At 44.3% G+C, this 12,772-nt stretch overlaps 1 protein-coding gene across 3 annotated transcripts in view; it reads right to left on the reverse strand.

Moving 5' to 3' along the window:
* Positions 1-12,772, reverse strand: part of LOC138642123 (collagen alpha-1(VI) chain-like) — a 181,884-nt gene that overhangs the window by 105,355 nt on the left and 63,757 nt on the right. For all 3 annotated transcript variants that reach the window (XR_011314000.1, XM_069730059.1, XM_069730058.1), the window contains exon 17: positions 8,187-8,240. Coding sequence is in view for 2 of the 3 variants with exons in the window: in XM_069730059.1 (XP_069586160.1) it covers positions 8,187-8,240 (54 nt within the window). In the remaining variant the exon portion in view is untranslated. The remainder of the gene's footprint in view (positions 1-8,186; positions 8,241-12,772) is intronic.

Consider the following 12,772-nt stretch of genomic DNA (forward strand, 5'->3'; position numbering starts at 1 on the left):
TCGGCTGAGTCCAATCATGGATGGCTTGGACCTTAACAGGATCCATCTCGATAGTAGAAGGGGAAAAGATGAACCCCAAAAATGAAACCTTCTGCACACCAAAGAGACACTTTGATCCCTTCACAAACAAAGAATTAGCACGCAGGACCTGAAAAACTGTTCTGACCTGCTTCACATGAGACTCCCAATCATCCGAGAAGATCAAAATGTCATCCAAGTACACAATCAGGAATTTATCCAGGTACTCTCGGAAGATGTCATGCATAAAGGACTGAAACACTGATGGAGCATTGGCAAGTCCGAATGGCATCACTAGATACTCAAAATGACCCTCGGGCGTATTAAATGCAGTTTTCCATTCATCTCCTCGCCTGATTCGCACCAGATTATACGCACCACGAAGATCTATCTTGGTGAACCAACTAGCCCCCTTAATCCGAGCAAACAAATCAGATAACAATGGTAAGGGGTACTGAAATTTAACCGTGATCTTATTTAGAAGGCGGTAATCTATACAAGGTCTCAGCGAACCATCCTTCTTGGCTACAAAAAAGAACCCTGCTCCTAATGGTGACGATGACGGGCGAATATGCCCCTTCTCCAGGGATTACTTCACATAACTGCGCATAGCGGCGTGCTCAGGCACGGATAAATTAAACAGTCGACCTTTTGGGAATTTACTACCAGGAATCAAATTGATAGCACAATCACAATCCCTATGCGGAGGTAGGGCATCGGACTTGGGCTCATCAAATACATCCCGGTAATCAGACAAGAACTCTGGAACCTCAGAAGGGGTGGATGACGAAATTGACAGAAATGGAACATCACCATGTACCCCCTGACAACCCCAGCTGGACACCGACATGGATTTCCAATCTAATACTGGATTATGGGCTTGTAGCCATGGCAACCCCAACACGACCACATCATGCAGATTATGCAACACCAGAAAGCGAATAACCTCCTGATGTGCAGGAGCCATGCACATGGTCAGCTGGGTCCAGTACTGAGGCTTATTCTTGGCCAAAGGCATGGCATCAATTCTTCTCAATGGAATAGGACACTGCAAAGGCTCTAAGAGAAACCCACAACGCTTAGCATACTCCAAGTCCATCAAATTCAGGGCAGCGCCTGAATCCACAAATGCCATGACAGAATACGATGACAAAGAGCAGATCAAGGTAACGGACAGAAGAAATTTTGACTGTACCGTACCAATGGTGGCAGACCTAGCGAACCGCTTAGTGCGCTTAGGACAATCAGAGATAGCATGAGTGGAATCACCACAGTAGAAACACAGCCCATTCAGACGTCTGTGTTCTTGCCGTTTAACTCTGGTCAAAGTCCTATCGCACTGCATAGGCTCAGGTTTAAGCTCAGGTAATACCACCAAATGGTGCACAGATTTACGCTCACGCAAGCGTCGACCGATCTGAATGGCCAAAGACATAGACTCATTCAAACCAGCAGGCATAGGAAATCCCACCATGACATCCTTAAGGGCTTCAGAGAGACCCTTTCTGAAAATAGCTGCCAGCGCAGATTCATTCCATTGAGTGAGCACGGACCACTTTCTAAATTTCTGACAATATACCTCTATCTCATCCTGACCCTGACAAAGAGCCAGCAAATTTTTCTCTGCCTGATCCACTGAATTAGGTTCATCGTACAGCAATCCGAGCGCCAGGAAAAACGCATCGATATTACTCAATGCAGGATCTCCTGGCGCAAGAGAAAATGCCCAGTCCTGAGGGTCGCCGCGCAAAAAAGAAATAACAATCAAAACCTGTTGAACTGGATCACCAGAGGAGCGAGGTTTCAAGGCCAGAAATAATTTACAATTATTTTTGAAACTCAGAAACTTAGTTCTATCTCCAAAAAACAAATCAGGAATAGGAATTCTTGGATCCAACATAGCTTTCTGATCAATAGTGTCTTGAATCTTTTGTACTCTTGCCAAGAGCTGATCCACAAATGAAGACAGACTTCTAATGTCCATCGCTACACCTGTATACTGAACCACCCAAATGTCTAGGGGAAAAAAAAGGCAAAACACAGTGCAAAGAAAAAAAAATGGTCTCAGAACTTCTTTTTTCCCTCTATTGAGAATCATTAGTACTTTTGGCTTCCTGTACTGTTATGAAAGGCAATTCAGTACTACAATGGACATAGCGGTCAGAGCACATACAGTGATCTGACAATAACCCAAAATCATAGAACGAGCTCTGAGACGTGGGAACTCTGCAGACCGCAATCCCTAATCCTCTCCAAACAACACTAGAGGCAGCCGTGGATTGCGCCTAACTCTGCCTATGCAACTCGGCACAGCCTGAGAAACTAACTAGCCTGAAGATAGAAAATAAGCCTACCTTGCCTCAGAGAAATACCCCAAAGGAAAAGGCAGCCTCCCACATATAATGACTGTGAGTTAAGATGAAAAGACAAATGTAGAGATGAAATGGATTCAGCAAAGTGAGGCCCGACTTTCTTAACAGATCGAGGATAGAAAAGGTAACTTTGCGGTCTACACAAAACCCTAAAGAACACCACGCAAAGGGGGCAAAAAGACCCTCCGTACCGAACTAACGGCACGGAGGTACACCCTTTGCGTCCCAGAGTTTCCAGCAACAAATTAGACGAGCTGGACAGAAAAAATAGCAAACAAATAGCAAAGAAGAACTTAGCTATGCAGAGCAGCAGGCCACAGGAATGATCCAGGGAAAAGCAAGTCCAACACTGGAACATTGACAGGAAGCCAGGATCAAAGCATTAGGTGGAGTTAAGTAGAGAAGCACCTAACGACCTCACCAGATCACCTGAGGGAGGAAACTCAGAAGCCGCAGTACCACTTCCCTCCACCAACAGAAGCTCACAGAGAGAATCAGCCGAAGTACCACTTGTGACCACAGGAGGGAGCTCTGCCACAGAATTCACAACAGCTACCAAGTCATATGCATCCCAATAAGCCTTTGAACCAGGTACTGGATGGCCACAGGAAAAGCCACTTCACATTCTTCAGTTGGTCCTGCCATACTGTTTTCTTATATATTAGCTGCAAAGCCTGCCCTGCTATCAAGTCATATGTAGTGTTGAGCATTCCGATACTGCAAATATCGGGTATCGGCCGATATTTGCTGTATCGGAATTCCGATACCAAGTTCCGATATTTTTGCGATATTGGAAATCAGAATCGGAAGTGTTCCCAGTCACCTTCAGCATGTGCGGTGCGTATGGTTCCCAGGGTCTGAAGGAGAGGAAACTCCTTCAGGCCCTGGGATCCATATTCATGTAAAAAATAAAGAATAAAAATAAAAAATATGGATATACTCACCCCTCCGACGAACCCTGGCTGTCACCGCTGCAAGCGTCTGCCTCCGTTCCTAAGAATGCAGAGAGTGAAGGACCTTCGATGACGTCGCGGTCACGTGAGCGGTCAGGTGACCGGTCACCTGACTGCGACGTCATCGAAGGTCCTTCACTCTCTGCATTCTTAGGAACGGAGGCAGACTCTTGCAGCGGTGACAGCCAGGGTTCGTCGGAGGGGTGAGTTGACAGCCAGGGTTCGTCGGAGGGGTGAGTATATCCATATTTTTTATATTTATTCTTTATTTTTTACATGAATATGGATCCCAGGGCCTGAAGGAGAGTTTCCCCTCCTTCAGACCCTGGGAACCATCCAGGATAGCTTCCGATATTTGTGTCCCATTGACTGGATTTGGTGTCGAGTATCGGTATCGGCGACATCCGATATTTTTTGGATATCAGCCGATCCCATCTGATACCGATACCTTTGAGTATCGGAAGGTATCACTCAACACTAGTCATATGCACCCGAATAAGCCTTTCAACCAAGGTACTGGATGGCCACAGGAAAACCCACTTCACATTCTTCAGTTAGTTCTGCCATACTGTTTCCTTTTGCATTGAATGCAACAAGGGCCGCCTAGACCCAAATTTGCACGCACCCCAATTCCCCTTGGAAGAAACATGGAGGAAGGCCTCATAAAAAACTGTCCCATTACAAAGGAGCGGGTCGCCTAGACTCGTAATGCCCATACACTAAGTGCATGGGCTGACAAAAATTTCCCCATGGAGGTTAAATTTTTAAAAAATATACTATGGGCAATCATAGACACCCTTGCCAAAAAATTGACTGTCTATAGCAGCACGGAACACGTGAACCCTGGTGATCTAGTGGTGGAAAATGATGAGAGGTGGAGGAAGACCTCATTAAAAACTAGGCCCAATTTAAAGGAGCGGGTCTCCTAGACTAAGTGTATGGGCTGACAAACATTTCCCCATGGGGTAAAATTTTAAAAATATACTATGAGCATCATAGACACCCTTGCCAAAAAATGGACTGCCTACAGCAGCACAGAACACATTCAGCCTGGTGATTTAGTGGTGGAAAATGAGGAGACATTGCTGAAGGCCTCATTAAAAACTAGGCCCAATGTAAAGGAGTGTGTCTCCTAGACTTGTAATGCCCATACATGCAGTGCATGGGCTGACAAACATTTCCCCAAGGGGATACATTTTTAAAAAATATACTATGGGCATCATAGACACCCATGCTTGGACTGCCTGTAGCGGCACAGAAGACGTTAAGCCTGGTGATCTAGTGTTGGAGAATGAGAAGACAAAGATAAATCATAATGAAATCAAACAAATAAATAAAAAATGTGAATCCACCGATGAAAGTAGATAACAAAAGGGAGGGGCGAACAGATGTTCATAGATGTGGAGCCAGAATGTGTCCAACGAGAAATGCTTGTCCCTAGCAACAGCTCAGAGAAAGGGCTATAAATAAAAATCTAATCTAAAAGTCTTTGAATAACTTTCTATTGTAGGGGTATACACTACCTCATTAGAAGACTGTCTAGAGATAGGGAAAATGGAAAATATAAGAATAAATGGGAATAATAGACGTACATCTCTGTTATGACATTTCCCCCTGTGGGAGTAACATTTGTTTTGGTTTCCAATTAGTAACGGGCATCATAAAAACACCCTTACGCAAAAAAATTTGTGACTTTGGCATCACGGAACCCGTTCATCCTGGTGTTCTACTGGTTGTGGATGATGAGGATGAGGATAAGGAGGAGGATAACAACAAACAGACCAAATCTGGAAGCATATACCCATGTGTGGTTGTGAAGAGGTGCATTAGAATACACCTCCCCAAAAAACAGAATGTATTAGAGGTTATGTTTCGCTGTTTTCACTTGGTTGTGTACAGAAGTCTTGCCCAATCCAGCTCTTGTTCATTTTTATAAGAGTCAGCCTGTCAGCATTTTCTGTTGACATGCGGATGCTCTTATCTGTTATAATTCCACCAGCGTCACTAAAAACCTGCTCTGACAGAAGGCTAGCAGCAGGGCAGGCCAGGACCTCCAAGGTGTAGAGAGCCAGTTCATTCCATGTGTCCAGCTTGGATACCCAATAATTAAAAGGCACAGAAGAATCCCGGAGGACGTTTGTACGTTCTGCAAGGTACTCCCTCAGCCTCTTCCCAAACATTGCACTTCTTGTGACAGCACCCCTTGACTTTGTACCGACACGATGGGAGGGTCTGAGAAAACTGTCTGAGAACTTTGCCATTGTTCCCCGCCTGAGCTGGATTGTACTTCTGTCTCTCTCGCTTGGACTCCTTGGCTGTACAACAAACTCTGATGTCTGCTGCCAGCGTTCTCACATGGGAATTTTCTAAGTAATTCCGCTACAAGGGCCCTCTGGTACTGCAAAATTTTAGTACACCTCTCTGCCTCTGGCAGAAGAGATTGAAAGTTCTCCTTGTAGAGTGGGTCTAGAAGTGTCACCAACCAGTAATGAGTGTCATCAAAAATTTTTATAATGCGAGGGTCACGTGAAACGCAGCGCAACATAAAGTCAGCCATGCGTGCCAGACTGCTAACAGACAAGACTTCCGTGTCCTCACCAACAGGATGACTGACCATGCTGTCCTCCTCCTCCCTGACCTCAGGCCATCCCGCTGAACAGACGGTATGACAGCTGTGCTTGTAGTACCATATATAGCGCATGAAAGCTTTTCCTCCTCCTCCTCATTGCCTACCAATCCACATTGTGAAGACATGAGGCTGGGCTGAGTGTAATTCCCCTGTATGGTTCCTTGATCAATGCTCTACGTGCAATGCATCCTCTTTAATCGTGAGTGGAGAAGTTTTCAGAATGCTGAGAAGTGGGACAGTGACACTAATTATGGTGGCAATGACGCCCACCATCTTGGTGCAGTCCTCAAAGTTTTGGAGGATGGTACATATGTCTGACATCCATGTCCACTCCTGAGGTCTTATGTGTGGAGTCTGGACTGAATATCGATGGACTTGTTGATGTTGGTAGTCAACAACTGCCCTCTTCTGCTCACAAATCCTTTCAAACATATGCAGCGTAGAGTTCCAGTGAGGACATCACACACAAGTCGGTGAGGTGGAAGCTGCAAACGCTGCTGAAGAATGGCAAGGGTGGCTGAAGCTGTAGCTGACTTTCTGAAATGGGCAGACAGATGGCGTATTTTCACTAGCAGATTCGGCAGCTCCAGGTAGCTTTTCAGAAAATGTTGAACCACGAGGTAAAGTACATGGGCAAGGCAAGGTATGTGTGTGAGCTCACCTTGCCTCAGAGCCGCCACCAGGTTCCGGCCATTGTCACACACGACCATGCCTGGCTGTAGGTTCAGCGGTGTCATCCAAATATCTGACAGCTCTTTCAGTGCTGTCCACAACTCTTCTGCATTGTGCAGTTTTTTACCTATGCAGATCAGCTTTAGCACAGCCTGTTGCCGCTTGGCTGAGACAGTGCTGCAGTACTTCCAACTTCTGACTGATGTGTTGGTTTCAGAGATGAGGGCTGAAGAGGAGGAGGAGGTGCAAGAGCTGTAGACTGTGGGGGCAACCCTGATTGACGTAGGGCCTGCAATTCTCGGCGTGGAGAGGATGTGTTCCATCCCAAGGTCTGACTGGGTCCCGGCTTCCACTATGTTATCCCAGAGTGCCATCAGTGAGAAGTACCGTCCCTGGCCACAAGCACTTGTCCACGTGTCTGTGGTTAGGTGGACTTTCCCAGTAACAGCATTGATGAGGGCCTCCACAGTTACCAGACCTGAACCCAATCGAGATGGTTTGGGGTGAGCTTGACCGCAGAGTGAAGGCAAAAGGGCCAACAAGTGCTAAGCATCTCTGGGAACTCCTTCAAGATTGTTGGAAGAGCATTCCTGGTGACTACCTCTTGAAGCTCATCAAGAGAATGCCAAGAGTGTGCAAGGCAGTCAAAGCAAAAGGTGGCTACTTTGAAGAACCTAGAATACAAGACATAATTTCAGTTATTTCACACTTTTATGTTAAGTATATAATTCCACATGTGTTAATTTATAGTTTTGATGCCTTCAGTGTGAATGTACAATTTTCATAGTCATGAAAATACAGAAAAATCTTTAAATGACAAGACGTTTGGTCTGTACTGTATATAGTAAATAAGTAGCAGCAGCAGCAGACAGTTATGGAGCTTTGGGAGGTATGCAGTGAGAGCTATGTACGCACATACAGTGCCTGCAGGCCTTGCATGGATATGGATATGTGCACATAGACTCCCTTACCAAGCGCTGAAATCTCAGGACCCCCGAATTAGCCCTAAAAAGGACTGTTGGTTTCTCAGGAGTTGTGGACTGAACAGTGGTAGACCTACACTAACTATTAAAAGCATGACTCTGACCCTATCTCAGCAGCAGCTCTCCCTACACTCGCTAAGTCTGGAGCAGAATGCGGCAAGCAGGGTGGCGCCAGGTCTCTTATAGACCTGATGGCGCTGTGCGGCCAGCTAATCACTGTAATACCACAACAAGGCAGAGACCCGAGCAAGGCAAAGACCCGAGCTCCCGCTGAATAATCCCGGAAATACTCGGTGCTCGCCGAGTACACCGAGCACAGTGATACTCGGGCGAGTAGTGGCGAGCACGTTCGCTCATCACTAATTACAATGACAATATTCATAATACCAGTGAAATAAAATCACTGACTACAAAAAGTGTGACATTTCTGAAGACTGTACAACATCTCTGTGGATTCTTTGTTTCCCATTATTCATTTTATTGGTATGGGGGATGGAAAGAAATGTGCACAGGGCACCGATTTAACTTACGCATGATGGAATAAGTCCATAAAACTTACCTCATCCCCTCGTTCTCCCTTGTTTCCCTTTTGGCCCAAAGGTCCTTGTGTTCCCTAAAGGTTATAAAGAAAAAGTAAATTGCATCATGTTTTTCACACTTTCTCTTTAATTGTAATTTTTATCCTCTAACAGGCTCTTTAAAACATCAGTGATTTTTTTTGCATGCAAAATCAAGCCAAGTTTCATCCTGTTGGAAAAACGCTTATTATTGTATATATTGCAACAACTATGTTTATAACTGTTTAATAGTGCATGAGTTTCTGTCTCCAGCAATAGTGTTATATTGCCAGTAAAGCACTGTTAATAAAAAAACAGAAGCTTCTTTTCACCCACTGTGTGTAGATGGAGCACATTTTACTTTCTCTTTACAAGCTGCAAGCTGACAGACAAGATGCTAAGATCCTGAGTAGTGATGAGCGAATAGCATTTTTGCTCGGGTCTCCCCGAGCATGCGCGGGTGACCGCTCACATGACCGCGACATCATCCAAGGTCCTTCACTCACTGCATTCTTAGGAACGGAGGCAGACGCTTGCACCGCTGAGAGCCAGGGTTCGTCGGAGGGGTGAGTATATCCATATTTTTATTTTTATTCTTTATTTTTTACATGAATATGGATCCCAGGGCCTGAAGTAGAGTCTCCTCTCCTTCAGACCCTGAGAACCATCCATGATCGCTCCCTGTAGCCGTACCCGGCGTATAAGACGACCCCCGACTTTTGGGATGATTTTTAGGGGTTAAAAAGTAGTCTTATACGCCGGAAAATACGGTACATTCTGCGGCAGAGCAAGGAGAATCGATCTCCCAGCTTTGCCACCTTGCCGCTATAGGGCCCCTGAGCAGGAGGGGGGGGCGATGCCGGCAGTTCAATTGTATTAGCTAGATGCTGATGCAGTTGACCGCATTGATAAGAGTGGGAGCGTTATGCTCCCTCTCCCATCATTCCCTCTCTCAGCGTCTGACATCCCTGATGCAGACACTGATAGGGGGTCATGATGACGTCACTACTTGGTGCCCGCTGTCTGGAGATGTGCGGGTGCTCAGAGAAGCGGAGGAATGAGAAGGAGAGGTGAGTATTGGATGTATTTATTTTTTATCTGGGTGATTTATATTATGTAGATTCTGTCTATGGGGGGTGCATTATACTATATAGAGTCTGCCTATGGGGGTGTGCATTATACCATATAGCGTCTCCCTATGTGGGTGCATTATACTATAGAGTCTGCCTATGTGGGATGCATTATACTATATAGAGTCTCCCTATGGGGGGTGCATTATACCAGGGGTGTCAAACTGCATTCCTCGAGGGCTGCAAACAGGTCATGTTTTCAGGATTTCCTTGTACTGCACAGGTGATAATTTAATCACCTACACACATAATGATTGCAGCACCTTGTGCAATGCTAAGGAAATCTTGAAAACACGCATGGTTTGCGGCCCTCGAGGAATGCAGTTTGACACCCCTGCATTATACTATAGAGTCTGCCTATGGGATGGGGGGCATTATACTATAGAGATTCTAACTATTGGGGGTACATTATACTATAGAGTCTGCCGATGTGGGTGCATTATATTATAGTCTCCCTTTGGGGGTGCATAATACTAGATAGAGTTTGCCTATGGGGCTGCATTATACTATGGAGTCTGCCTATGTGGGGTGCATTATACAATATAGTGTCTGCCTATGGGGGGTGTATTGTACTATAAAGAGTCTACCTATGGGGGTGTCTTATACTATATAGAGTCTGGCTATGGTGGGTGAATTATACTTTAGAGTCTACCTATGGAGAATGTATTATACTATAGAGTTTGCTTATGGGGGTGTATTACACTATTTAGAGTCTGGCAATGGGGGATGCATTATACAATTTAGAATCTACTTGTGGGTGGTGCATTATACAATATAGAGTCTACCTATGGGATGCATTATATAATATAGAGTTTGCTTATGGGGAATGCATTATACAATATAGAGACTACCTACTGTATGAGGCTGCATTATACTATGTAGAGTCTGCCTATGGAGAAAGCATTTTCCTATACAGAGTCTGCCTATGGGGAGTGCATTATACTATAGAGGCCTATGAGGAGTGCATTATACTATATGGAGGCCTGTGGGGAGTATAGAATGTCAGCTGTAAATCACTATAATCTATAACTGTGCTGTAATCTCCTATATGTTCTATAGGACTGGTATTTACCACTGACCATATGGCGGTAATATCCATGTTGGTCATTGTATAGAGATTATTTTCTGTACCAGACCGGTCTTCTGCTGAGGTTCTCCTACATCCATTAATAGGATGCGTCACCCATTGGTAATCAGAGTTACCTGGTTAGGGGCTCACTCAGAAGTTTCGCCCTCCCCTTTCCCCCCCGCACCAAAACCCCAGCTACTACTCTGTGTGGAACAGAGAACGTAAAAATCGGAGAGGAGGAGGGGTTTGTCTCTATGTAAAGTCTTGTCTAAAGTCCACTTTAAGGGAGGATATTAGCGAAGGAAATGAGGATGTCGAGTCCATATGGGTCGAAATTCATGGAGGGAAAAATGGTAACAAAATTCTCATTGGGGTCTGTTACAAACCCCCAAATATAACAGAAACCATGGAAAGTCTACTTCTAAAGCAGATAGATGAAGCTGCAACCCATAATTAGGCCCTGGTTATGGGGGACTTTAACTACCCGGATATTAACTGGGAAACAGAAACCTGTGAAACCCATAAAGGCAACAGGTTTCTGCTAATAACCAAGAAAAATTATCTTTCACAATTGGTGCAGAATCCAACCAGAGGAGCAGCACTTTAAGACCTAATACTATCTAATAGACCTGACAGAATAACAAATCTGCAGGTGGTCGGGCATCTAGGAAATAGCGACCACAATATTGTACAGTTTCACCTGTCTTTCACTAGGGGGACTTGTCAGGGAGTCACAAAAACACTGAACTTTAGGAAGGCAAAGTTTGACCAGCTTAGAGATGCCCTTAATCTGGTAGACTGGGACAATATCCTCAGAAATAAGAATACAGATAATAAATGGGAAATGTTTAAGAACATCCTAAATAGGCAGTGTAAGCGGTTTATACCTTGTGGGAATAAAAGGACTAGAAATAGGAAAAACCCAATGTGGCTAAACAAAGAAGTAAGACAGGCAATTAACAGTAAAAAGAAAGCATTTGCACTACTAAAGCAGGATGGCACCATTGAAGCTCTAAAAAACTATAGGGAGAAAAATACTTTATCTAAAAAACTAATTAAAGCTGCCAAAAAGGAAACAGAGAAGCACATTGCTAAGGAGAGTAAAACTAATCCCAAACTGTTCTTCAACTATATCAATAGTAAAAGAATAAAAACTGAAAATGTAGGCCCCTTAAAAAATAGTGAGGAAAGAATGGTTGTAGATGACGAGGAAAAAGCTAACATATTAAACACCTTCTTCTCCATGGTATTCACGGTGGAAAATGAAATGCTAGGTGAAATCCCAAGAAACAATGAAAACCCTATATTAAGGGTCACCAATCTAACCCAAGAAGAGGTGCGAAACCGGCTAAATAAGATTAAAATAGATAAATCTCCGGGTCCGGATGGCATACACCCACGAGTACTAAGAGAACTAAGTAATGTAATAGATAAACCATTATTTCTTATTTTTAGGGACTCTATAGCGACAGGGTCTGTTCCGCAGGACTGGCGCATAGCAAATGTGGTGCCAATATTCAAAAAGGGCTCTAAAAGTGAACCTGGAAATTATAGGCCAGTAAGTCTAACCTCTATTGTTGGTAAAATATTTGAAGGGTTTCTGAGGGATGTTATTCTGGATTATCTCAATGAGAATAACTGTTTAACTCCATATCAGCATGGGTTTATGAGAAATCGCTCCTGTCAAACCAATCTAATCAGTTTTTATGAAGAGGTAAGCTATAGGCTGGACCACGGTGAGTCATTGGACGTGGTATATCTCGATTTTTCCAAAGCGTTTGATACCGTGCCGCACAAGAGGTTGGTACACAAAATGAGAATGCTTGGTCTGGGGGAAATTGTGTGTAAATGGGTTAGTAACTGGCTTAGTGATAGAAAGCAGAGGGTGGTTATAAATGGTATAGTCTCTAACTGGGTCGCTGTGACCAGTGGGGTACCGCAGGGGTCAGTATTGGGACCTGTTCTCTTCAACATATTCATTAATGATCTGGTAGAAGGTTTACACAGTAAAATATCGATATTTGCAGATGATACAAAACTATGTAAAGCAGTTAATACAAGAGAAGATAGTATTCTGCTACAGATGGATCTGGATAGGTTGGAAACTTGGGCTGAAAGGTGGCAGATGAGGTTTAACAATGATAAATGTAAGGTTATACACATGGGAAGAAGGAATCAATGTCACCATTACACACTGAATGGGAAACCACTGGGTAAATCTGACAGGGAGAAGGACTTGGGGATCCTAGTTAATGATAAACTTACGTGGAGCAGCCAGTGCCAGGCAGCAGCTGCCAAGGCAAACAGGATCATGGGGTGCATTAAAAGAGGTCTGGATACACATGATGAGAGCATTATACTGCCTCTGTACAAATCCCTAGTTAGACCG

Source organism: Ranitomeya imitator, chromosome 6 (genome assembly GCF_032444005.1).
Source record: "Ranitomeya imitator isolate aRanImi1 chromosome 6, aRanImi1.pri, whole genome shotgun sequence".
NCBI lineage: Eukaryota > Metazoa > Chordata > Amphibia > Anura > Dendrobatidae > Ranitomeya > Ranitomeya imitator.